The sequence below is a fragment of the Rhodamnia argentea genome, chromosome 4, assembly GCF_020921035.1.
Source record: "Rhodamnia argentea isolate NSW1041297 chromosome 4, ASM2092103v1, whole genome shotgun sequence".
Classification (NCBI taxonomy): Eukaryota; Viridiplantae; Streptophyta; class Magnoliopsida; order Myrtales; family Myrtaceae; genus Rhodamnia; species Rhodamnia argentea.
The window spans coordinates 18,538,925-18,565,714 of record NC_063153.1 but is presented as its reverse complement, the minus strand read 5'-3'; the positions used below and the strand labels follow the sequence as shown (position 1 = coordinate 18,565,714).

Below are 26,790 nucleotides of genomic sequence, written 5' to 3'. Positions count from 1 at the left end.
CCTCTTTTGTGCAAGCACCCAGAGAGTCGAGACAGCTAACCGAAGTAGAAGCCTCTATTTGGAAATCTCCCTTTTCTGCTTAGGAGAAAGCTGCCTGAGCATAACGTTTTGTAGGTCTGCTGAGAGCGGGTCCTTCCACCCGTACATACAAGACTTTTGACGGCTAAGATGAAGCTTGGAAGATTATTTAAAGGAATCAGAAACTTTCTATTCTCTCTTATCTTTGAATATTCGGATACTCTCGACTGTGAAATACAGCAAGATTACTGTGATGTCTTCCACCGTCCACGGCGACGGAGCAGTACGCCTCCCGCACGGCGTCGGAGACAGTGGGGCCGCCGCCGGCCATCCTATCCACGTCTTCGATGACCAAGAGCGCATCGAGGGTCTTTTAGGAGAGGGATAGAGCGGAGGAGGACGGATTTCTTGAAAGGTAGGTCGGAGTGGGGAAGGGAAGGAGTGAGAGAGAGAGAAAGAGACAGAGAGACGTGAGTGCAAGATCCTCTCAATAGGTAGAGGGGGGAAGAGGAGAGAGAGCGTTCAGAGGGCAGAGGTGCAGTCCCACTGCGGATCTAGTCACACTCCATCCAACGCTCGCTTCACGAGGATTCCAATGATGTTTTTGTTCTCTACCATTGATAACCACCTCCATCCAACGCTCCACGCTCCTTCTCCTCCCGAAATCTAAACCTTCGCCGTGTGATCAAATCCTCACCTCCTCCTCATTCCTTCACGCTCACATATTAACTCTCTCTCTCTCTCTCTCTCTCTCTCTCTCTCATTCGTTTCGGGTCCAGTCACTTTCGAAAGCATCCAATTGATTTAATTTCCTTTTTATTTTGTTATTTTTATTTTCTAGGCTGGCTGTGATCAAATTATGAAATTACCCATGATAGAAAATTTCTTTTTTAACATAACACCTTTTTAAATAAATTCACCATTTTTATAAACAATGAAAAAAAAATTTATCTTATTATAAATGAAAATATATATTTAACACGTAACGTGTCCTAACATGTCGAAAATTTCTATTTTTTAGAAGTGATGTGTCGACGTGTTGTGTGTTGGATATTGATATTGGTGCTACGTAGCAGGCAAGTAATACCACTCCTAGACTTCCTAATATACGACCCGATTTCAGAAAAAACTACAAGAAAATCATGTATTGGTCCGGACAAATTCATTCGGACAGTGACCGGTGTGGAAACACATGCTGTTAACATCCCTCTAATTGCACGGAGGCTGAGAAGAAATTTGTCCGATTCTCTCCCATCTGGCCGCAGCACCTTCGAAGAGTACTTGCTAGATACTTGGGACTTGATTTTCAGAAGATGGCGTACTAACACCACCACCATCGAGAATACCTGCTGGAGACATCAAGCGCCAAATTTTGATGAAATTTGTAGCTGACAATAAAGATGGAGACATTAGCGTGCATGTTTATTTTGTACGCTATGTTACAAGTCTTCAATTCGGTCGGTTGGTCGATGGCTCAAAGCAATCATCTTCATCTTCAGCACATTCATGCTGGAGTGATTCTCGATATGGAGTCACCGGTTGGGAAGATGGCCCGACAATGCATGACCATGGCCATCTCCGACTTGAATGCCCCGGCTTTGCACGTTAACCATCACCTGAAGGTGATTCTGCATCCTAGAAGTTCCATGGGACAGCCTCTTAAGGCTCTATCTTCAGGTGAGTTCCGGTCGATTCTCCGACTCTGTCATTGTTTGCATGCACCCCGTTTCATCTATATTGATGGCTGCAAGCTACTATAATGATCTCATATACCACGTTTACCGTCAGGTGATCTTGAATAAACCTAGTATACCTTGAGGATTGTCTGCTTTTCATGTGTGTGCAGCCGAAAAATGACATGCTCTGCTTCCATGCAGGAATAACCCCAGATAAAAAGCACATCCAAGTACATAAACATGAGATTTTATTAATTGAGCAAAAGAGGTTAAAATTAATTGATAAAACTTGTAGTCCATCCATTCTTGCCTTTTCGTGATTCTTTTACATGTTCTAATGCGGAAACAATAGCCAGGCAGGTTGCAGCAGTGATATCAGACCAGGCAAGAAGAATTTCTGTTTACAAAGATGCATGCAAAAAATTATGACTTCGGTGGAGCCAAAATTCTTTCACATGATAACTCTTGGACAGTAGTTAGCACTATATTAAGCGTAGTCTGGATCATGGCTATGAAGGTGTTCATTCCTGAATATATATACACACGCGCGCGCATGAAGAAAATTGAGTGATGTGCCAAAGTGTATTTGAAACAGTATGCGCTTGTGTGCTTATATATGTTGTTTAAGATATGTACCTACCATTTCTTTTGGGTCCTGGAATATATGCTAGCGTTATGATGCAGCGGTGGGTGATATAACCATCACAGCAAATAGATCGTTGCTTGTGGACTTCACAATGCCTTTCACAGAAACTGGAGTAGGGATGATTGTGCCTATTGAGGCGTCCCGAAGCACAAACATGTGGATATTTCGCCAGCCTCTCATGGTGGATCTATGGTTAGCCATAGGCTCTTTCTTTGTCTTCACAGGATGGGTGATGTGGATAATTGAGCACAACAACGACGATGAGTTTAAGGGACCATTAGCTCATCAAATTGGGACAGCGATTTGGTATTCGTTCTCGACAATGGTTTTTGCACAAAGTATGAACTCTCTCTATATGTTCTCAATGTTCAAGCGGACCATTATCTCTCAGATTTTTACACCCTGCTGTACAGTAACAGTGCGACTCGATATTGTATGAAGCTAAATTGTAATCTCATGATTTGCAGGCGAAAAATTAATCAGCAACTTGTCCAAAGTTGTGGTGATTGTATGGCTTTTTGTAGTTCTAATATTAACATCCAGTTACACTGAAAACCTGAGCTCAATGCAAACAGTTCATGAGCTTCAGTCCTTGCCAAAGGGCGAATCGGTCAGGCTCCCTTCCAATAGTCCAGCTGATCAGACAGTTCTGATCAATCTACCCTTCGAAAACCCCTCTTTTCACCCTTTGAAATCGCTTGAAGATTATGCAAATGCTCTGAGAGATGGAAGCCGAAATGGTGGTGTCTCAGCAATTATTGATGAAATGCCTTATGTAGAGCTCTTTCTTTCCAAGTACTCTGCTCAATACACCATGGTTGAGCCCTCCTACTACAGCACCAATGGATTTGGCTTTGTAAGTCTCTTTCTTCTTTTCTTTTCTTTCTTTCTTTCCTCTACACACTTGAGAGAATATATTGTGATTGATCCAATAAATGATTCTTAGGCCATTTTATGCAGGCTTTCCCTAAGGGTTCACCTTTAGTCTCTGACATTTCTGCATCAATAGTGAAACTGAGAGAAAATGGAACACTCTACTCGATAAGCCAAAATTGGTTTCAAAATCATTCCTTATTCACAAATCAGGATTCTGCAACAAAAGTTGCTAGACTTGATTTATACAGCTTTTGCGGTCTCTTCCTTATCACAGGCATCACTTCAACTGTAGCCATGACAGTATCCTGTAAATCTAGGAAGAAAGAGCCAATAACTGCACAACAACATGAGGTTGCTGATCAACCTGAAGAAGTGAAGTTCCCAACAGTTCGTGACATGCCATCAAGAAGAGCCAGTCCCGGACCCATCAGAAGCCATTCCTATTGAATCAGAAGCAAGTGTGATGTCCTCAACTGATGTATCAACCCCTCAATATCATGGTATGCTTATATGTGGCAACATATCAGGGACTTTGAAACTCTTGGGATTTTTAGCTGTAGGGATGAAGAGTGGAGTCTTGTTACAACTTTGAAGATGTTTGAAATGAGAATATGTCCCTGTACCTTCTGCTCTATTAGAAATGCTTCTGCAAAATTAACCATAAGAAATGCCTATATTATTATTTATGTCTGCACTTTTATTGCGTTAGTTTCGTTACTACACTGGCAAAAATAAAATGATGAGAAAGGAGCAACTAAGGGCGACATATCCTTAATGTTTCATCATTTCAAACTAAGATTGATTTCTTTCTTCTTCTAATTTGATCTGGACTCAAATTAGAGTCTAATAGCCAGTTTCAAGGTCCGAATCCATGGCAAGCAGCCTGAAAAAACCAGAGCAGTATTTCCTCTTTTGTGAAGGCACCCAGAGAGTCAAGACAGCTAACCGAAGTAGAAGCCTCTATCTGGAAATCTCCCTTTTCTGCTTGAGGAAAAGCAGCCTGAGCATAACATTTTGTAGGTCTGCTGAGACCGGATGCTTCGACCCATACATACAAGACTTTCAATGGCCAAGATGAAGCTTGAAAGATTATTTAAAGAAATCAGAAACTTTCTATTCTCTCTTATCTTTGAATATTCGGATGCTCTCGACTGTGAAATACAGCTTGATTACTGTGATGTCTTCCCTCAATCTCTTGCCATCGCTGCCCTAGGGGTATTTCTACGGTTCCCATAAGGCACCGTGCCCTCACAATCTTTTGCCTTTGAACTGAAATGCGACAGACGTCTGGATGGTTGTAAGTTTTGGCTTTTTTGATCCAGTGGCGAAAAGTCTCTTGGGAAAGAATTATCGATTTGTTGACTGCTGAGTATCAAATCTTGCTCGATAATTTGATTTGACTTTGTCGTCCAGATAATCTCAGCGAGACATATCTAAAACAGTACTCATTAGTGAAACCAAATACTTGCATAGACCAACGAAGTAGTCCATCTCCAACAGTCCAAAGATTCAAGTCTTTGTAATATTCTAGAGCATTCATGAATATCACAGAACATAGTATTATAATTTTTATAGCTCTTACATAAATAAGGAGCTCGGCAGCCGCTACAAAATGGGATTTTTGACGGAATATAAAATAAGGATACAAAAACAAGAACCGGTCAAAAGGAAAAGGCCGAATATATTGGACTGGCAAGTAATACCGCTCCTAGACTTCCTAATATGAGACGTGATTTCAGAAAAAAACTACAAGAAAATCATGTATTGGTCTGAACAAATTCATCAAGACAGTGACTGGTGTGCAAACCCATGCTGTCAACGTCCCTCGAATTGCACGGAAGCTGAGAAGAAATTTGTTCAGTTCTTTCCCATTTGGCCGCAGAAATTTCGAAGAATACTTGCTGGAGACTTAAGACTTGACTTTCAGAAGACGGCGTACTATTACTAACACCACCACCATCGAGAATACTTGCTGGAGATATTAGCTCCAAACTTTGAGGACATCTGCAGCTGACAATATAGATGGAGAGATTGGTGCGCATCTTTATTTTGTTGGCTATGTTACACGCGGCCTTCAATTCCATCGGTCGATCGATGGCGCAAAACAGTCATCTTCGTCGTCGTCATATTCATGTTGGAGTGATTCTTGACATGGAAACGCCGGTTGGGAAGATGGCCCGACAATGCATGACCATGGCCATCTCTGACTTGAATGCCCCGGCCTCACACTTTAACCGTCTGATTTTGCATCCTAGGAACTCCATGGGACAGCCTCTCAAAGCTCTATCTTCAGGTGAGTTCCGGTCGATTTTCCGCTTGTCATTATTTGCATGCAACCGCGCTCAAGTTGACGAGTTGATCTGTCTATTGCCATTGGAGCAGCTGTGGAGCTTTTGGAGAATAAAAAGGTCGACGCACTGATAGGCCCACAAACATCTGAAGAAGCCGAGCTTCTGGCTGAATTGGGAGATACAGTGCCTATCATCTCCTTTTCTGCTAGTAGCCCTTTCTTGTCCCAATATAAAAATCCAAACTTCATCCGAATGACAACTAATGATAACTTCCAGGTCGAAGCCATTGCTGCTCTTGTTCAAGAATTCGGGTGGAGAGAATTGGTTATGGTACATGAGGACAGTTCCTATGGAAACGGAATCATACCCAATCTTCTTCTCGCATTAGAAGAAGGCAATGCTCGAGTAGCGCGTCGAACTGTCATTCCACCGCAAGCCGGGGACATATATGTCGAAGCCCAACTGTATAAACTGATGGCTCTGTCTGCCAATATATTCATTGTCCACATGTCTGCTTCCCTCGCATCTCGGTTTTTCTTGAAGGTTAATGAGTTGGGAATGATGACTACTGGCTATGGTTGGCTTGTGACTGATGGGATAGTAAACGAGCTGACTGCGATGGATCAGTCGGTTTTAGACTCGATGCAAGGAGTCGTAGGACTTAGACCTTATATTCCACCCTCAGAGCTGCTTCGCAACTTCTCATTGAAGTGGAGGCACAGCTTTTTCACATACCAGCATCATCAAATTCCTCAAGTAAATGTATATTGCTTATGGGCGTATGATTCTGTCTGGGCTTTAGCCACAGCAGTGCATCATTTAGGTCCTACAACTTCTGTAGAGAAGAATGATTCTGCAAATAAGCTTGCTCATCTGACTGCCATTCCAACGAGACCGACAGGATCCGATCTAGTCCGCAAAATTCTGCATGGCAAGTTCACTGGTTTAAGTGGGGAAATTCAACTTAAGAATGGACAGCTGCAACCACCGGAAGCATTTGAAATAGTGAATGTTTTTGGAAGAGTCAAGCGAATCGGATTTTGGACCCAATTTGATGGGATAACGACGGGGCTAAATAGGTCTACTGCTGCAACTCAATCACCCTCTGTGAGAGAAATGGGCTCTATTCGATGGCCTGGATCATCCTTGGCTATACCGAAAGTTCAACGGATTATGCCCAAGTCTGGGAAGAGATTGAGAATCGGAGTTCCAATTAAAGTAGGATTTAAAGAATTGGTGGGAGTGGAATTCGATCCGGTGACAAATGCGACAATGGTAACAGGATTTTGCATAGATGTGTTCAAGGCTGCAACCGATATGTTGCCCTATGAAGTAAAATTTGACTTCATCCCGTTTACAGATTCGGACATATTGATGGCTGCAAGCTACTATAATGATCTCATATACCGCGTTTACCGTCAGGTGATCTTGAATAAACCTAGTATACCTTGAGGATTGTCTGTTTTTCGAGTGTGTGCAGCCGCAAAATGACATGCTCTGCTTCCATGCATGAATGACACCAACAAACAGCACATCCAAGTACATAAACATGACTTTCATTCATTGAACAAAAGATACAAGTTAGTTGATAAATCTTGGAGTCCGTCCATTCTTCCCTTTTCTTGATTCTTTTACATGTTATTATCGGAAATAGTGGGCACCCGAGATGGAGCAGTGATATGAGACCAGGCAAGATAATTCTATTTACATAATTGTGCATGCAAAAATTACTTCTTCTTGGAGCCAAATTTCTTTCGCCTGATAGCTCTTGGCTATCAAGGTTTTGATTCCTGGAACAACTCGACTACTCTATACATGTCGAGAGAAAAAGAATGTCAACAAAGAAATTGAGTTATGCAGGCTGAAGGAAGTGCCCATGTGCATGTGCTTGTTTGCTTTTATGAATTGTTTATGATATGTACTGATCAGTTCTTTTGGGTCCCTGGGAATAAGTACCAGCAATATGATGCAGCCGTGGGTGACATAACCATCATGGCAAATAGATCGTTGTATGTGGACTTCACAATCCCTTTCACAGAAACTGGAGTGGGGATGATTGTGCCAATTGAGACGTCACGAAGCACAAACATGTGGATATTCATCCAGCCTCTCACAGCGGATCTATGGTTAGTCGTAGGAGCTTTCTTCATCTTCACTGGATGGGTGGTGTGGACAATTGAGCACAATGACAACGATGAATTCGAAGGACCATTAGCTCAACAAATTGGAATAGTGATGTGGTATTCGTTCTCGACACTCTTTTTTGCACAAAGTACGAACTCTCTCCATATGTTTTCAATGTTCAATTGGACCATTATCTCTCAGATATTTACACCCTGCTGTACAAGAATGGTGTGGCTTGATATAGTATGAAGCTAAGTTGTAATCTCATGATTTGCAGGGGAAAAATTAACCAGCAACTTGTCCAAAGTTGTGGTAATTGTATGGTTGTTTGTAGTTCTAATATTAACATCCAGTTACACAGCAAACCTGAGCTCAATGCTGACAGTTCATCAGCTTCAGTCCTTGCCAAAGGGCGAATCTATCGGTTTCCCTGTCAACAGTCCAGCAGGTCAGACATTCCTGATCAATCTACCCTTCAAAAAGCACTCTTTTTATCCTTTGAAAAAGGTTGAAGATTATGCGAATGCTCTGAGATATGAAAGCCGAAAAGGTGGTGTGTCAGCAATTATTGATGAAATTCCTTATGTAAATCTCTTCATTTCCAAGTACTCTGCTGAATACACCATGGTTGAGCCTTCATACTACAGCACCAAAGGATTTGGCTTTGTAAGAGTCTTTCTTTTTCTCTATCCTGTTGAGTAAGTACTTTCGGATCGATCCAATTAATGATTCTTAGGTCCCCTTTTATGCAGGCTTTTCCTAAGGGTGACCCTTTAGTCCCTGACATTTCTGCAGCAATAGCACAAATGAGAGAAGAGGGAAAACTCAACTTGATAAGCCAAAATTGGTTTCAAAATCATTCTTTACTCAGAAATCAAGATTCTGCAACAAAAGTGGCTAGACTCGACTTATACAGCTTCCGCGGTCTCTTCCTTATCACAGCCATCACTTCATCTGTAGCTGCGATAGTATCCTGCAAATATTTGAAGAAAGAATCAACAAATTCGCAGCAACATGAGGTTGCTGATAAACCTGTTGAAGAGAAGTTCTCGCCAGTTAGTGACATCCCATCAAGAAGAATCAGTTCTAAACACATCAGAAGATATTCCTATTGAATCAGAAGAAAGTGTGATGTCCTCAACTGATGTATATACCCTCAATATCATGGTGCTTCTATGTGGCAACAGACCAGGAACTTTGAAGCTTGTTAGGATTTCTTAGCTGTAGGGATGAAGAATGAAGTCTTGTTAGAACTTTGAAGATGTTTGAATTATAATATGTCCCTCTTATACCTTCTGCTCTTTTTTAACTACATCCGTAAAATTAACCGTAAGAATTGCCAATGTTCTTGCATATGCCATTACTTTATTTTTCTCAATACAGGGGCAAAAGAAATGACGAGAACATATCCTTACTGTATTATCGTTTCAACTAAGGGTTGATTTCTAGGGGGGAAAAAAAATAAGGGTCGGTTTCTATTTAGTAAACATTTAAGAGTGATCGGCTACAAGACCAATCCAGTGGGGGTAAGGCCTTGACAATCTCAAATGGCAAATCAGTTGGAGCAGTGTAAAGTGACAGTCAAATCTTATTTATACTGCAACAATCACGTTTTGGATACACACAAATTAGTCGTAACAGTACAATTTTCATTCCACTCAAACTAAGACAATTAGTGTTATAATATGTCTCGAGCATGAGCCCATCCGACGAAACCGACTCAAACAAAGTATGCAGAAAAATACCGAATTGTTCTCTGTTGAAGTGATGATCAATAAAGGAAAGTCAATCTTGAACCTCGTAATTGGCATACAAGTTTGTTGAAGCACACGGCAAATTTCAGTATACTAATTGGAGTCTTCCTTCTCAAACTGGAAATTCCAACATGGGCTTTGAGTTGAACATTAATTCGCTCAACTTGGATTTTCTTATATATTGGCAGCTGGGTTTCTTTTATAGAACCATATTTCCAAAAAGTGGAAAACTAAGTAATAAAGGTTTTGTGAAATCTTCTGAGATGTTAATGGGTAAAAGGATTGGAGTTAGTTGAATGTATTTACTGAAATAACTTAACCCTTTTTTGTTAAGACCTGCATAGAAATATGCTACTGACGTGCGTAAAGCTAAAGCAACGATAGTATTTATATCATTCGTGGGTGTGGCTAACTCCCCATGAGGGAACTATGTGATTTTCCATGGTAAGAAAGCCCCGAACCAAATCGAAACAAAAATAAATAGGAACATAGTTCCAATAAAAGGAAGCCATGGACCAAATTCTTCTCCAATCTGAGTTTTGCTAACGTCTGGAATGAATTCAAGGACATTTTGGCCACAAAAATTGGTTCAAGCAGCCTTTCACCGAGCGCTTGGCAGTGGATTATCTTCATGGGTTTGGTCCGTGGAGTTTCGCCAAGAATATATGTGTTGAAAGCCGATTAAATCTTGTAGTAAGATTTGTTAATTCCTTCATGAAATAGATAGGTTATTTCGTTCAATAGTTATATGGCTAAATATTATGTGAGTTATTGAGTGTAATTGAGGGCTGGAAAATATTAACAGTATTTGAATGACTCGAATAGGGTTGTAATCTCCGTTGTGCCGCTTGATCTTGTGCTACTCTCCCCATGAATATAGATCATATCTACAGAACCAAGCATATGCGATGTCCGAACTACTCTCTTATTATGTGTATTTTATTCTTCGATCACTTGTTTTCACAACTATTAAGATGACCAAATGCTGAAACCTTTGCAAGCACTTGCAAAGTCATGCCTGAGTTTTAATGAGTGGTCCCTAGTGGGTCTCAAGTTTGGCAGCGAAGACAAGCCTAGAGAGAGTATAGTGTCTTTGAATCAGGGTACGTCGCCAACAAGTTGGTTCAAAGATACTGTGTGAAGCATATATCGACAACGCAGAAGCCGAAATTTCGATGAATCACCCCAGATGCGAGACGCTACTATACGACCCTACTTGACAGTAGCCATCCGAAGATGAAGTGGAGTCTATATTCCCCACCATCACTCCCTTAAGTTGAGAAAAATATTTTTTTTTTCCTTTGTTCTAGAGAATACCCTCGAATTTTACGTTCCAGAGCTCAGACAAGCAAGCAAGTCATGCCTAAGTTTTAATGGGTGGTCCCAAGTGGGCCTCAAGTTTGGCAGTGAAGACGAGCCTAGGGAGAGCATACCACTTGCAGTACAAATTGGTAGTTTGCAAGTCCTTCTCCGTCCACTTAAGCTATTTATTACTTAGCATGGATGATTTAATTGGGATGGATAGAGATTTCGCAGCATGAGCGCACGTAAAAACGTCTCGAAAATACTGGAAAGCGAGCTCTATATGTTGAACTCAATTTCACTGAATCCTTTGGCTTGCCGAAATAAATTTCAGTTCACAAGTCCCTCATGTACACTCCAAATTCAGATTGAACTTTTTTTTCATCCTGTATCAATTTAAATTCATTTAAATCAAATTTCAAACGGTCCATGGAGATTGGTTAGTGCATTTGGAAGAGGTATTTTTTATTATTGATTTGTTTCCTCATTTTGGAATTTTTTAAAAGAAGCCAAGAATTGTTTTTGGGTTAGATAGTAAAGCAGATTTTGGCTAAGAAGATTTCAGACAGCCGGTCCTTTTCGGGGGATGTCTAGACACGCACTGTAATGGCCTAGGCCCACCACCGTGTCACTTGAAAGATATTGTCCGCTTTGGACACAATCCTCACGGTTTTGTTCTTCCTAGGGCCGCCTATACAACCCTCGGAAAACGCGTCTTGCAAATCAAGAGGGCCCATAACCATATAAACTAGCCCAAGACTCCCCTCCTAAGCAATGTGGGACAAGGGATGTCACACGCATGGACCAAATCAAAAATGATCTCTTGAACTATTTGGCTCTAACGTTAAGCCGAACTCGAGGGAGAGCTCCGTAGAGCCGTCAAGAGCAATTAAGGAAGTGAGAAACTCTTGCGATCTCTTGGTCAATTTTTGTGCGGCTTATTTGGGTGTAATTAGGGTAAGGAAACACTTGAATGAGTCTCCGATTCGAACGATTATATTTCACCTTGACTATAGGGAAACATCTCCTCGATCTTTCCTTTATATCAGGTGTAATTCTGCATTTATTTCTCACTAAGATTATTTTATTTTTTCTGTGCTTACTTAGCTTTGCATAACAAACTAGTATTAAAAGTAGGGGCATTGTACTGTGCTAAAAAAAAAAGTAGGGTATTGTTGATGTTGCTTATAATAATCTACAAGCCACTCAATAAACATTGGTAGATCACTCAAATAAATATGGTAACACCAAGCTAGTTGGTAACTTAATAGGAATAGGCAATAATGACACAAATAGTCCATAAACTCTGACTCAATATGTAATGTAGTCCCTAAAATTTTTATTTGACCAATGTGATCTCCGAACTTGAATCTAACGTGCAATGTGGCCCATGAACTTTTAATTTAACTAATACAATCCTTAAACTTTTGAAACATGTTCAACTTAGTCTCTGAATTGTAGGAAGATGTTTAATATGGCCCTTCCATTTATTCAAGTTCGGGGACTAACTTAAACATGCTCCAAAAGTTCATGGATTATATTGATCAAATTAAAAGTTCGGGGATCAAATTGCACATTAGATTAAAGTTCAAAAATCATATTGGTCAAATTAAAAGTTTAGGGACCATATTACATATTGGGTAAAAGTTCATAGACCATTTACGCCATTTTGCCTAGGAATAAAATTAGTAGATCGCTCACATAAAGGTTGGTAATTTAATTTTATAGTTGGTCAATTTAAAAAATTGATTGATTATGCACATAAATGTTAGTAAGTTATTAGAATAGTTAGTAATTTACAACCACAAAAAAGACATTAAGCAAGTGACTGAAATAAAATTGGTGAGGCAAGTTGGTAACCTAATAGGAGACAAATCGGTAAGTCACTTTAATTAAGGTTGGTAATTTTATATGAGTTGGTAAATTTAAAAGTTCGTCGATTATGCAAATAAATATAAGTTATTAAAAAGGTTGGAAATTTTCAAACAATCAAATAAGGCTCGATTTGTTTCACGGAAAATAGATTATTTGGAAAGTATTTTCCTAAAAACTATAGCTTGCATCTCTCATAAAAATGAATGAACGAAAAATGTTTTGTCGTCCATGAAAATATTTTTTGTTGTCTAAGACTAGGCAACCTAAAACCAGGTAGTAATTCAATTGCAAAAAAAAATTAGTTAGTCGCTCAAATTAATGTTGGTAATTTCATATAAGAAAAGACAAGGGTGGTTTCATTTTAGTGAAAAGAGACCAATCTAACAAGAGAATTTTATGCATAGTTCCAGGCAAAAAGCCTACAAGACCAATCCAGCGGGTAAAGCCCTAACAATCTCAGAAATGGCAAGTCAGTTGGAACAGTGAAAGGCAATCTTATTCATACTGCAACACAACACGTTTGGTTTACAGACAAAGCATAACAGTACATTCCTCTTCTTGCTCAAACTGAGATAGTTAGGACAACAAAAAGCAGAAATTTCTGCAAGTACCTCCACAGTCAATGCAACTCCGAACAAAATTGATAAATTGTAATTCAAAGCCACCGCCAATTCTAAAGGTGCTGCGGCAAAATGGAATCCACCATTCTTAGCTGAATAAAACCTCTCTCTGAAAGATTAACCACGCGGGCACATCTCTTGTTAATATGAGTAGCCAAACCATTGCCAACCGAGACAAGAAAGAAGCATCCAAATCGGCTACTCAAAATGCTATTTGTTTGGCCTATTAAAAAATCCTTTTGGGCACCCTTAACATGAATACCAGCTTTTGTCTAAGCAGAATCATCTCTCAAGATTTCACAAATACAATGCATGAATTTACGATGCAAGTCTTACCAGGAAAAAGGAGCAGACACCCAATATCATTTGTTTTGATTTTCTCCATCTCCATTTGTTGTCAAAAGTTGGCCGAGGGTAGTGGGAATTGAATCATTCGTGTTCCTTTGCCAATCATCAGATACCCACTATCGTTCATTTCGATTTTCTCCATCTCTGCAGATTGGCAGAGACAAATGATTTAATTCCCACTTCCCTTGGCCAACTTTAGACAATAAATGCACCACTTGCTTAGAACCTGAGAATTACAGAGCAAGAACTCAGCCCAGTCTGAACTTAAGAGGAGAAGACAAAGTCATGGAAAACCATTAGGAAGTAAAAAAAAAAATGCAACATATCAAAACTAATCCAAGTAAAGGCAAGATGTCATTACAAGAATCTTTTACTAACGGCAGCAATTGCTCGACATATTCACAATTTGCAATGAAAAGATGACTTAAATTCGGAATTCACGATAGTTAAAGAGATACTAGAGATTAGAGCTCTCTATCGACTGCTCATGGTTTAGATGCCATTCCCCATAATAAATATTAAGAAGCCTTATAACTTATAAACAGTGTCAATCCATTGTCCACCCATATGTGCAGCAGGAGAGAGAGAGAGAGAGAGAGAGAGAGAGGGGGGGGACGAGATCAACGCAAAAATGGCAGTAAGATAGACAACAAGATCAATGAGTAACGATTTGTGACGTCAGTAGAAGAACTTCAAAGGGAAGTGCGCCCTCAATGCACTCTCCTATCATGACAAACTCACACCCTTTTGGCTTTTTGTTATTTTACCTGGATAGTTGTTATTATCTCTGTTCAACTCCTTGAAGGTGAATTCCTCATTTAGTCTATTCAGTTCTATTCAAAGAAGAGTTATTTTTTCAATGTTCTATGATTCTATCCACTTAATTTATCCGGATGACTTCATATTAGGCCACAAAACCTGGTTAAAATGTCTCATATTCACTATGAGAGACGATAGTTACTCAAAACTAGAAAACTATGAAAGCATGGATCAGGGCACAGAATATGTCAATCGGTTTGTGAACTATAAATGATGGACGACAATAAAGTAAATCAAACCAATGTTTGGTCGACAACTCATCAAACTGAGAATGTTGTCGTCATTCTTAAGAGACCAATAGACACCCGAATACACTTCAATTGGTAAAAAGGATCAAAGCAAGTAATTTCATTTTCCACTTCAGTATAGTAAAGTCTGACCAATTGTGTCAGTTTTACCTCTGGCAGAAGCTCAGACTGTATAGATAGAGACCATGAGTTATATGCAAACCCCAGAAATTCCCTCTCTGGTAATCACAAATTCACAAGATGTATCAGGGATGTGAGGCGCAAAAAGCAAATGGAGTTTTCTCCTTGTTCTGCAATGCATCAGTTCACAGCCACACTCATCCCTCGCGCCATTCACTGTACTAACAATCTCTTTATCCCTAGACAAAAACAGCCTCGAGTTCACGCAATTCGCCCACGCCAGACCCAGCGCAGCACAAACCCGTCTCCCGGATGAATCCAAGCACCCCAAGTTCCCAATCCTCAGTCCGTTAATCCCCTCATTGGGAGCGACCAAATCAACCACCTGATTCGTCACCACAACTGCGAGATCAAACTTCTCAGCTAACAACTTCAGTTTTCCCGAGATCTTGAAAAACATAGACGACCTCCGTTTGAGATCAAGCGGGTTATTGTCGAACTCCGACCGGAACAAAGCCGCTATCGAATCGATAACAATAAGCCGAATCGGGAACTGGCTTTTGAAGTTCTCCACGAAAGATTCCATCTTGGGCATTGCGTCAAGCAGGTGGTCCGCGGAGTGCAGAGGGTGCACAAAGATATACTCCAAAGGGTCGTGGTCGTGGCGGGGGTCGAATGGACGGGCGCGAGAGAGCTGGTGGAGACGGCGGGAAGGGAAGGGGAATTCGGAGTGGAGGTAGAGGGAGGAGGCGGAAAGGCCGCCGTGAGAGGGCGGGAGCTGGGCGGAGAGGAGGAGCTGGAGGCAAAGCTGGGTCTTTCCGCAACCGCTCTCGGCGACGATCTCGGTGACGGAGCGGCAGGGGATGCCGCCACCGAGGCAGCGGTCGAGGACGGGGCAACCCGTGGTGCACTTCTGGGTGGGCCGGGGACGGACGAGGAGGTTCTCCGGTTTCATTGCTTTGGCAGTAATTTCATGGAAATTAAAGCAAAAATGGTGAGATTGAGAAGAGAACGAACAGGGAAGGCATTATTGGCGCGATAGCTGACATATTTTGATTAATTTAAACATGACATATGAATCAAATTAATCAGAATTTCGAACCATAGGCACTTAATTTTTTTTTTTTCAGTCTAGCAAATTTAGATTTTTATAAAGTACAAATATTAGCACGAAGACTTAGGTACAATTCTCTTATGAATTTTTTGAAACTTCGGTAATTCTTAAGTTTTGACTGTAAAAAATATGAAAAGTTGCCCTTTTTCTTTCACTGAAGCTGACACAAACTCAAGCAAAAATTGGTAATTCGAAACGAGCCGACAAGTTAATCTAAAATAAGTTGGTAAGTCATTCGAATAAAGGTTGGTAAATTCATGGCATAGATAGAAAAAATACACCGAGAGATCTTCCGAGGTCCCACAAGTGATGTCATCTTCTTCTTGTTAAGGAGTCACACCCAGATAACTTCTGAACTTCTCACAAGCAATTCGCTCTTGGACTAAATTATCTTGCGATGAAAATGGCAAGGCTATTTAGTTGTTTAACCTTAACCATAGGGTCACCCAGCCCTGGGAAGCCTTAATTCATTTTACAGACTACTATACGTTGCCGGATTAGATTTCGCAACGAATTCATGGATGTATTTGTTGACATCCTTGTCAACTATGCATAGTCGTTCTCGTAAGAAAATATGATGGATTCATGACATTTGGAAACGAATTTTCTCATGTGTAACTCGAGGACTGAAAGATGTGGCAGATCAGACTTCTCCCTTCTCTCTTAGGATTTCTTCCCCACAGCTGTCGCCTCCTTTTTTTTTCCGCCTGCAGCTTCGTTCATGAGGGAGAGAGTCCCCCTCCCTCCCTCCCTCCCTCCCAACCCCTCTCTCTCCTTCATATTTCTTTAGATCTCTTTATCCTTCTCTTCGTTAATTTCATGGACGAGCAATTGATATCCTCTACGAGAGTGAGCTCTGAAGATCGAAGAGCTAGTGTCTCCGAAGAATCTGCTCGCTCGCTTTAGCTCCAGTGTTTGCTCCAAATTGTTGAGCACTCTCCCAGTTTTCGAAGCTTTTTTTCCTATCAATTGGATTATCTAAAAGTAATTTTGTGATCAACAGGCATCTTTTTGCAGTTATTCTCTCCCGATCTAGAGTTTAAATTAGATTTGGATGCTCTTGAATCCCGATCTAGATATAGATCCGGAATTATAAAGCGTTTTATGTATTTTCTCAACCTATATGTGTTGTTCTTGTCTCTGTTCGGTAATGTATTGGGGATGGCGAACCTAGGTGCACATCGCCTTTTGGCAAAGCCATGGCTTCTATAGAGGGATTTCTTTGTATGTGTTCATCACCGATGATGATGCGAGATTCGGTTATCTGCTATCGGTTGTGATTGCATGCTGTGATAAATCTATCTTTGAGGAATGGGCGAGTTTCTGCAAACCGTATCAAGTCGATTCACTTTTCAAATTTACTTATTTTGTGAGATTTTCATTTTTATTTTGAAGACCAGTAGTGGAGTTTCAATCAGAAAAGGAAGATTGAGCGAAGTAGCCTTCCATTCTTTTTGGCGGCATCCTTCTATGTCCAAAGAAGCGACATCTCAATTATGCGCTCTTTCATCCGTCGAATCAAAGGAATAGGTTTTTGATAGTTCCACATGTTAGTCCTATAGGAAGGAATCTCTTTTTTTCCGAAAATTGTGGTGTATCTCTCTTTGATATGAAATGAAGATTTTTCTTTAAAAATAAAAATAAAAATGTGTGAGGTCTAATATCAAAACTACATATATTGGTGATTAAAAGTCCAGATTTAGCTATATATTCTGGTAACTATTAAATATAGATTACAAATGGGCTTATATCACTAGATATAGACAGGCCATAATGCTTTAATATTTGTCATCTTATATCCGTCATTGTGTTGCGGAAACTACGAAAAAAAATATAAATTTATCGCACTTGTGTCAATTGAATTATAGACCTTTCAATTTAACTTGGGGGTTAGCATGATTTCGGGATAGAATCAAAAATCGGATAACCGACCGGTGGAAATAAGGTAGGTTCTAGGGTATGCAAGGCGGGTTTCGGGTTTTAAAAATTGAAAAACCAATTCCGACGAGTAAGTTCTAGGTTAGAACAATTCTTTTTATTTTTCTTGTTCTATGTCTTCTCGCAATCTTGCGATATTTCATAACGTATGATGATGAGTGTGTATTTTGGAACCATTAGTCCGAGTTTATATTTCGGCGATATCCAAAACTCGAGCCATTTACTTTGTTAATGTTTCGTATTTTTCGTGTATCTAAATATAAGTTATAGTTAGTGGATTGTAGCAGCAAATAGTGGTTATTAGAAGATATAATTCATTGCAATTATTCAATTATGAATATAGGTGGAACCTAGGTAGACCCTGAACCTGTGATAGAGTAAGTTCCAATTTCAATGTATGCAGGCGGGTTTCAGGTTCCAAAAAAATGGGGGACCGATTGCGGCAGGTGGGTTCGGGATATAGGAACCTAGAACCACCCACCTTTAATTTAATAAATTTAGTCCTAAACATTTTGACAATTTGCTAATTGAGTTCTTCCGATCAACTTTAATTAGAAATCGATGGCCTGGACAACATCCTACATGACACGATCGGCGTTGACGTGGATAATTTTTATAATTTTTTTTTTATTTTCAGCCATAGAGAAAAGAAAAAAGAAAAGAGCAAAGAACTATGCGATGACAATCTCTTCATTTCGCTTTCCTTCCATACATCATGACAATCCGTCGTTATTTGCGATCGACTGTGCCATGTTATTGGAAATCAGGACTTGTGTCGAAATCTCGTCAACTGGCTTTGTAATAACAGGATTGAGAAGAACTACGAGGAAGAGGCTAATCCGGTCTTGGATTCTACACTCGAAAGTTTACAAGAGCCTAGAATAAGTTCAAAAGCAACTATCACCTATAGCCTTTGCGATAGGCCAGAAAGTTGTCAACCCTGACTCTCTCGATCGGGTATGTACGGTGTTGGATTCTACACACAAAAGTTGGTCATTTTTCGGTTCCACAAGGGCGACACCTCGATCATCGTTCGGATCGATGTTGCTCACGTTTGCGCTGGTGCTGACCTGGTTTTGATTTGACAATGTTATGATAAATTCAATTTGATTCATAGTCGGGGAAAATAATGCAAGTAGTACTAAATCTATTACACTTGTGTTAATTTAGTATTAAACTTTTTAATTTAGCCAATTTAGTCATGAACTTTTTGACGATTCGTCAATTATAGGCTATCCGGCCAATTTTTTTTTGGAAATCATTGGCATGGATGTTAGCCGTCCTACGTAACACGATCGAAACAATTTTTTTTCTAATGTTTTCTTCTATTCTCTTTTCCTTGTTTTTTTTTTTTTGGTGGGGACCGTGGCCGGCGAGAGTCGCCGAGCTCACCGACCACTAGACAAGGGTCGTGAAGCTCTTGCCCTAGACAAGACCATTGCGACTACGGGCCATCCTTGCCCAAATCCGGGACAAGTGGCCTCGCCTAGACCATTGTGGCCACAGGCAAGTCCAGCCTCGCCCGGTGGCCGATAAGCTCTAGCAACCCTTGTCAGCCATAATGACAAAAAAAGAAGGAAAAGAGAAGAGAAGAAAGAAGCAAATAAAAATAAATAGCTAAATTATGAAATTCACAAAAGCATTGAAGGATTAAAATAATTAATTACGCTAGTCCCAACCGTGCCTCATAAGACGGCTAGCATCCACGTTAGCGATTTCTCACCAAAATTGGTCAAAGGATGGCAAATTTTTAAAAGGTTTATGACTAAATTAATCAAATTAAAAAATTTGTGGTCAAACTGGCACAACCATTATATTAGGAGTATTTTGGTAAGTATCACTTCATTTCCGTCTAATCCTTCTTAAGAGTCGCTCATGAATATCCTAAATACTTTCAAATCTTATCTTCAGAGAACTTGATACATCCTTGCTTAAGAAGGTTTGTCATCGTTTCACGGACCTAGGTTAGCGCATTCAAGTCCAACATACAATGACGTACCATAAGCTCAATCCACAAAGAGCTTAAGAGATAAACAATGTAATGAACAAAAAAATAAGATTTTATGTAAGATACACGGCTATTTAAATAATATTTTTCACACAAAACTCTAATTTTATGGTGGGAAAAATTACCAAAAAAGTTCTAAACCTATTATAATTGTGTCAATTCAGTCCTAAACCTTTTACATTCATGTCAATTAAATCATAAATCTTTTGTATTCGTGTTAATGCCTTTCCGATTAATTTTGACTGGAAATCGTTGACGTGACGCGACCGGGGTAGACATGGTCAATTTAGTCCCAACGACGATAAGGCCGGCCTTGACATGGCGGCGAGATGCTAGACCTCACCAAGCGACAACGAGAGGTTGCACCTTGCCGGGGATGGTGCCGAGCTTGGCGGCCAACTGGAGGAAGAAGAAGAATGAAATAAAGAAGAAAAAATATATAAAAATAAACAATTCAAAAATATTATTAAAAACTAGTTACATCAGCAAAATGACTTAATTGGTACAAATGCAAAATGTTTACAATAGAATTGGCCAAAAAAAAAAAAGATTTACGACTGAATTAGCGTAATTATAATAAGTTTATGAATTTTTTTGATAATTTTCCTCGTATCGTTATCTAAATCCTGCTTTTATTTTTGCTTCAATACATGCTTCTTATCGGGCTATCTTCCGGCCAGACCTTCCCCGAGCACGTTGTTACAAACACATAACATAAGTGACAAATATGTGATGGCTATGGCTATTATTATTTATGAAGATGACGTATGATATAGAAACCCTAGTGTTGGGTCATCATCCACCCGCAAATTTCTATCTATGACCCCGGCAGATAAATAAAAAAGAAAATCCATCCCATTGTCGCTGTCGGGGATTCCCATGAGATTGCTGCTATGTCCTACAATTTCCGTCACCGAGACCAAACCTCAATTAGCTCCCCAAGAACATCATCGACCATGTCCTTCAACCTTCGCTGTCCTCTTGCCTTCCCTTCTACGTAAAGATGTCTCTGCTTTCACTTCATCGCCACAGGACTCGCTTTCCTAGCCGGCCGGCCATGGCTCGTCTCGCCCCTTTTCGCTGTCGTTTTGATTCGGAAGGGAGAAGCCGAGCAGGATCACCACAAAACCAGAAAACTAGTCGGTCCACATTCACGTTCATCTGTCGCTTTTAATGGTAGAGGCATCGACATCTCGATGCGTGACTCGAAGCTCTTTTATGTTTATAGAAATGAGTTTCGCTTGACGGTGTCGTTCAATCCTATGCGGGTAGGTGAGATATGTAGAGCGTGCGTGCAACCTAATATTCTGAAAAAGTATAGATTATGTGTACCATGTTTATGCTACAGGATGTGAGAAAGGATAATTAGCCAGCAATAAATACAAGCACTCGGAATTTCAGCTAATATTACTTTACTTCAATTCTGCGCTGCGTATTTTTGCCAACTGTGTCTGTCCGAAAGGCGCGGTCACCGCGACGCTTGCATGGCCCTTGCAGCTCAGCACTCTCAGCACCTTCCACGTCACCTTCCCGGCGCCCGTGCTCCGCTGAGCCTTCCCCTCCCCGGAGTCTCCTGGTGCCGGGAACAGCATCGCCGATGGGCTCCGCCGGAACAGCCGGCTCTTCATGTCCCGGAGCTCCATCTCCGCCGCCGACTTCACCTGCCCGAAAGTGAGCACGTACCACCGCGGCCTCGAAGCTGGAGCCGTCTTGGCCAGCGAATCCGATCTCGCTACGCTTCTCGCGGGCAAATCACTTGTCGCTTCGTGCGAATGAAGCACCAGAGACGACTGGTTCGGCTTCAGCTTGCCGTAATCGAGCGACTTGCAATTCCTGATGAGGTTGGACTTGGCACTGTTTGATCTGGCCACGGAGCCCTGCAACTTGGACAGCGACTCCGATCGCCGCCGGAACACAAGTTTTAGCTTGCTTTCTTCGCCGTCCTCTGTCGCCTGAGGAGTCGTCTTCGTCGCAGATTGCTTGGAGGAGAAAGGCGCGAGCTTGCCGCAGACTATGACGTCGTCTGCGGAGCACATGTCGGAGCCAAAGTTGCTGGAGAACTCGAAGAACTCCGACACATCAGATGACGATCGGCGGTGGTGGGTGGGGAAGTTACCAGGATTCTCCATTTCGGGCCCGCCGTGGAGCGGGAGGTCACAGAGAGAGAGCGCCTCCTCTGCTTCTTCTGGGTCGTCCGGCGGAAAAAGTTGATGATCTGCCATGGGCGCGCGAGAGGGAGCGGGGATGATGGTGTGATTGAGATCGATGAAGAATTTAAGATTATAAAGAAGTGATTTTTAAAGAGGTAGAGAGGTCCGGCGAATGGCTATGGCAGCGGAGATGATAACTAATTCAGAATTGAGAGAGAAAGCGAGAGACACGGTGGAAAGGAAGTGCATTCTGTCTTATACGAAGAGCTTGCTCTTGGGCCTATCATAATGAAATGTCTTACATATTTCCTGGCGGAAACTTTTGTTTGAGCTTGTAATGTCTAGGGTGACAGATTGCCTTGTCAACGGTTTCTAGAAGGAAGTGAGAGAAACTATGTCGGGTTAGCGCTTTCCATTATTTTTCCCGAAGGATAATATTCTGAATCAAAACGCTGTTCAATCAACTTAAATTAAGAAAATATTGTAAGCGTGCAGTAGAAGTCTGAGCCTCCAATAAGTTATAGGTAAATTAAAATATATTTACCGCTCTACACCATATAAATTCTCTGATGTGGGACTTCTCCAATACAACTCATACGTGCATCTTAAAAAGGAAATGCTTGGACTCCTTTGAGGGACGTCAACATTTGCTTTGCCCGTTTGATTTCGGCGGTTGAAAGTCCTTTTCTCGAGTAGGGTTCCTATGCAGGTCAAGTTTCTGACTTTAGTAACACAAGTGGCTCATACGGCAGATGAATGTGTGCCCTAATGTGCATGCTCAAGTGGCACAATCTCTATCCTTAGTTTCTTCGAAAAGGGGCAAATCTTGATGCTACCGCGTGATGTTATTGACTGTTCCATTAAGGGATCGGCATAGATTCTTGTCTGGTCCACGAATTCTCTGAAAGTGCCATTGCATGTATCGCACGATGGCACGAAAGGGGAGACGCAACTTCCCAGTTCGCCGTCTTGTCATTTCCTTTTGATAAAGCAGAGGAAAATGGTCCGATCAAATCGAGATGAATAGATAAGAACTCTCCCGTTCAAAAGTGCAAAATGGGTGTCTTTAACATATCTATCCATTTGGTATCAGACAGAGGGTTTTTTTTTTTTTTTTTTTTTTTTGGTTTGGTGGTTGCCTAGCTGCTTCCCAAGGGCGCTACATGAAGTTAAAGTCTCATCTTCCTTCCTCCTGAAAAATAAGATAGGAATTTCTAAGTTTGAGGTTAAATTTTAGGTGGCCTGTTCACTTTTTATGCCCTGTGATTGATGTCCAAGCAGGAGAGAGATAGCTATTGACGGAAGGAGCATGGCTAGTCATTGTGATATAAGGTCAAGAGTTATCAATGAAGGCTATCCGTATAACAGAACGTACTTACGAAAAGCCACGGTATCTAGACCAAAACACACAAATGAGGATGGCAACATGAGAGGGCGTATGTCTTTTATCGCAACGCATCCTCATTTTAATAATACGGCTTGTTTAATTTCATATTTCATTTCTTAAATACGTGGCATGGTTCTGATCTATTTGTATTAACGCGAACGGACGGCTGGATAGTTAGGAGGCAAGAGCAATATCATCTGTCCCCCAAGTGTTGTCCACCCTTAAAGGGGATTTACTTAATGAAGACATGCATTCATCTAACAACTATTGACTTCCATAAGCGGCCTATATTGGAAGGAATTAGGGTTTGACGATGCACGTTAATGGCCACAACCGTCGACTTCTTACACAAACACAACGTTGGATCCAAATGCATGCTATGCTAGTAAGTAGCTACTCGGCACCTATTCTTAGAACCTTTTCCAATGAAGTCTTTGGCATTCAATATGGTATGCGAAAATAACAACGCGCCTTAATAAATGTTCTTTTTTCACTTTAATTTTTATGGAAGGTAAGGTAAGGTCTTTGCATTAAGAGGGTCGGCTAACAATGTTGAAGAATCTGTCTGACTTTCTAGAAGGAGAAAGACCTCATCAATAAATGCATGCTGGTGTAGGGGGAAAAAAAAGACCATTTATCTCTAGAAACTAAAAAAAATTATTATTTTCATTCCTTCGTTAATGCACGGTATCTTTGAACCAGAGCTAAGTCGTCGATAAGTCGGTTCAAAAATACTGTATGAAATAAAAGTCGACGACGCAGGAGTTGAAGCTCCGATGATTCACCTCAAACAAAAGACGCTATTGTACGACCCTATCAAGCGATAGCCATTCGAATATAACGTAGAATTTACTTTCTCCACTATCACTCCCTAAATTGAGAGAAAATATTTTTCATTTTTGCATCCTAGAAGATACCCTCGAATTTTACGTCCTAAAATTTGGACGACGCAATTCAAAGGTCTGACTCGGATCAAAAAAGAACAATCTTATTCTAGTGTTGGAAAAAGTTTCCTCGGAGAAGGACAATACAAGAACTAGAAGGGTCCCACTACGTGTCAGACACGTTTCTTCACATCGATATGATCGATGGACGTGTTGCCTTTTTGTTTTTTCTTTCTTTCGTTCGATGGTGCAAGGATTGTGATGAGTTGTTTAAGATTAACTTGGCCGTCGTTCGGCGGTCGCATGCTTGATCGCATATAAAAGACACACGACTTTGCATATCTTTATGTTTCCTCTAGCATTAAATAGTTCGACTTTCACCTGGCCTTACTAAAGAATTAAATAGCTTTGCTTAGTACTTTGGTAAGACTCCATTTGTTTCGCGGTTGTTCCATTGAAAAAAGTATTTTTTTAATTAGTTTTCCTAGGAAAATGGATTAACGGGAAATGTTTTCATAGTTGACGGAAAATCTATACTTAAATTCAAGAAAATAATTTTTTATTTTTAAAGAAATTACAATTTATTATTCGAAATACAACTAGAATCAACGATTAGATTAGAGACATCAACGCTTGCGCACAGGAACCCCGACACTTGTATCGATCCTTGGCGGCATCCCAAAGGTCAGGCTCGGGTCTTTCAACGTCGACCTTGAGATCCCGATGCCCGTGCCTCGAGTCCTTGACAACCTTTGCCCATGTACCAGCTCCCATGCACAAAATACTAGTGCTCGATTCCTTGGCGGCTTGGCTCGGGTCCATAGAGGTTGGGCCAAGATCCCTGCGCCCGTACTTGGGTCCTCGATGACCTTGCCTAGGGACGCAATCCCATGCTCAAGTCACTGGCACCTAGTGCCTGGGATTCCTGTTGCCCTTGTTCGAGTTCTCAAGGCTGGGCTCAATAAATCTCAGGTCCTAGAACCAGCACCCCAATGGCTGGGTTTGGGGACACTAGTTGTTGGACCGGAGTCCCTTGAGGCTAAGACCTAGTCCCTGATCCATCACAGTAAAACTATCAAAATGGGTTACAAACTTATATTTTAACCTTTGTTTTTAATAAAAATATGTCATAAATGGATTACTTCGGACTTAAGATGTGGGCCATCATAGGTTCAACTAAAAAAAAAAAACCAACTAGACGTGGGTCTTGATTGGTTTAAAACAAACCCATTTTCAATCTAAAGAAGCTGAAAAAATTTCAAATAAAGATTTGAAGTAGACTTTGTTTCAACTAATGACATAAAGTGCTCTTTTTGTTTAAAAGAATGGTCCGATCGATGGTACTTTATTCATTTATAATTTGTGAATATTTTTCCTTTTTCCTCTTTTTTTTTTTGGGTCCTGTCAAGGAAGGGAACGACCACCGGCTCGATGGTTGGCCATCGGCGAGGGCTAGGCAACCTTACCAATCGCCCGACCCTCGCCGGTGGCCGTTCACTTTCTTGATGGAATAAAAAGGAATAAAAAGAAAGAAAAAAAATACTTAGAAAATATAAATGACTAAATTACCCTTAGTCAGGATTTCTTTGAAATAAAAATGGTATTTCATGCTCTTATTTGAAATAAAATTCAACTTAAATTCTTATTTAAAAAGATAAATACACTTCAAACCTTTATTTAAATTTTCTTGAAAAAAAGTCATCTCTTCTTCTCGGACAATAAGGGCACGCATGATAACCATTATATTTCCGAAATCAATTTATGGCCAGAAATAGATTTTTCTATTTTTAGTTTCTGGATGAGTTTTTGAGCAAAAAAACGCGTTTGATAACGACATAAAATTTATGTTCCTGGAACGAAGGTTTGTTTGATAACGGTTAAAAATTTATATTTCTAGAACATTACTAACACAAAATCTTCTACGAAAAATTTCTACTCCATTTTTAATGTTTTGAAATATCTTTAAAAAAATTATTATTTATTTTTTACTCCGACGATGGCGGCGACTTGTGGTGGTCGGTGGCGGCCGGCGGAGGGTTGTAGCGACCGGCGGAGGTCGGTGGTGACGGGCGATGGACAATGGTTAGCGATGGTTGACGGTGCCCCGCCGGGGGGGTTGCGATGGCGGGGGTCGGTGGTAGGCGGTGGTTGGAGGTGGAAGGCACGGGATCGGCGGTTGGCGGCGATTGGTGGTGGTATTGGCTGTGGGTGGCGGTGGCCAACGGTGGGTGGCCGCAGCCAATGATGGTTGTGATGGTGAGGGGGGCCGGCAAAGGTTGGCTAGGGGCGGCGATTGGCGGCAACCGATAAAGTAAGTGCGACAAGAACTTGAAAAAAAAAATGAAGGGCTTCGATAGTTTATTTTTCATTTATGTTTCCGAAAAGCTACAATTTTTAACTTCTCATTTCTCTTTCAAATTTATTTCTAAAGTAAAAATTTGTTCTAGAAATAGAAAAATAGAATTACATGAACAAACCAATTTCGGTTTCAAATCAGTTCCATTTTTGAATTAGAAATAGAAAAATAGAATTATTATCATACACGCCCTAAAAACCTTCTCTTTTTCGACGGAGAAAGAAAAGACGAAGACT

At 40.7% G+C, this 26,790-nt stretch overlaps 3 protein-coding genes across 7 annotated transcripts; 1 reads left to right on the top strand and 2 right to left on the bottom strand.

Annotated features, from left to right (window-relative positions):
* Positions 1–1,611: 1,611 nt before the first annotated feature.
* Positions 1,612–8,966, top strand: LOC115744529 (glutamate receptor 2.7-like). 2 transcript variants are annotated; one of them, XM_048277013.1, is made up of 5 exons: positions 1,612–1,695; positions 5,599–6,929; positions 7,467–7,779; positions 7,909–8,297; positions 8,384–8,966. In XM_048277013.1, the coding sequence occupies exons 1-5, from the start codon at positions 1,665–1,667 to the stop codon at positions 8,744–8,746; spliced, it is 2,427 nt and encodes an 808-aa protein (XP_048132970.1). In that variant the 5' UTR covers positions 1,612–1,664; the 3' UTR covers positions 8,747–8,966. The 2 variants fall into 2 exon arrangements, with proteins under 2 accessions (XP_048132970.1, XP_030535614.2); XM_030679754.2 differs by lacking the exon at positions 1,612–1,695 and adding an exon at positions 5,468–5,509.
* LOC115744532 (DNA repair protein XRCC3 homolog) lies at positions 3,477–15,758 on the bottom strand. 4 transcript variants are annotated; one of them, XR_007198007.1, is made up of 4 exons: positions 14,748–15,758; positions 8,685–8,739; positions 8,586–8,604; positions 3,477–3,502 (listed from the first exon to the last, which is right to left on the bottom strand). XR_007198007.1 is itself a non-coding variant. In XM_048277014.1 (2 exons), the coding sequence occupies exon 1, from the start codon at positions 15,670–15,672 to the stop codon at positions 14,788–14,790; it is 885 nt and encodes a 294-aa protein (XP_048132971.1). In that variant the 5' UTR covers positions 15,673–15,758; the 3' UTR covers positions 13,668–13,788; positions 14,748–14,787. The 4 variants fall into 4 exon arrangements, 2 of the variants coding, with proteins under 2 accessions (XP_048132971.1, XP_048132972.1); XR_007198008.1 differs by lacking the exons at positions 3,477–3,502; positions 8,586–8,604 and adding an exon at positions 13,519–13,674 and having other exon boundaries at positions 8,670–8,739; XM_048277014.1 differs by lacking the exons at positions 3,477–3,502; positions 8,586–8,604; positions 8,685–8,739 and adding an exon at positions 13,668–13,788.
* Positions 15,759–21,189: 5,431 nt separating this feature from the next.
* LOC115744518 lies at positions 21,190–21,999 on the bottom strand. Its single transcript, XM_030679739.2, has one exon. It carries the CDS (start codon positions 21,997–21,999, stop codon positions 21,190–21,192), a length of 810 nt encoding a protein of 269 aa, XP_030535599.1.
* Positions 22,000–26,790: the final 4,791 nt, after the last annotated feature.

Bases quoted from the DNA above. Each gene is read 5' to 3' on its own strand.
- LOC115744532 (XM_048277014.1), bottom strand. From the start codon at position 15,672: ATGAAACCGGAGAACCTCCTCGTCCGTCCCCGGCCCACCCAGAAGTGC.
- LOC115744529 (XM_048277013.1), top strand. From the start codon at position 1,665: ATGGGACAGCCTCTTAAGGCTCTATCTTCAG. The intron at 1,696-5,598 runs GTGAGTTCCGGT...CCATTGGAGCAG, and splicing joins TCTTAAGGCTCTATCTTCAG to CTGTGGAGCTTTTGGAGAAT. The intron at 7,780-7,908 runs GTACGAACTCTC...CATGATTTGCAG, and splicing joins GACACTCTTTTTTGCACAAA to GGGAAAAATTAACCAGCAAC.
- LOC115744518 (XM_030679739.2), bottom strand. From the start codon at position 21,999: ATGGCAGATCATCAACTTTTTCCGCCGGACGACCCAGAAGAAGCAGAG.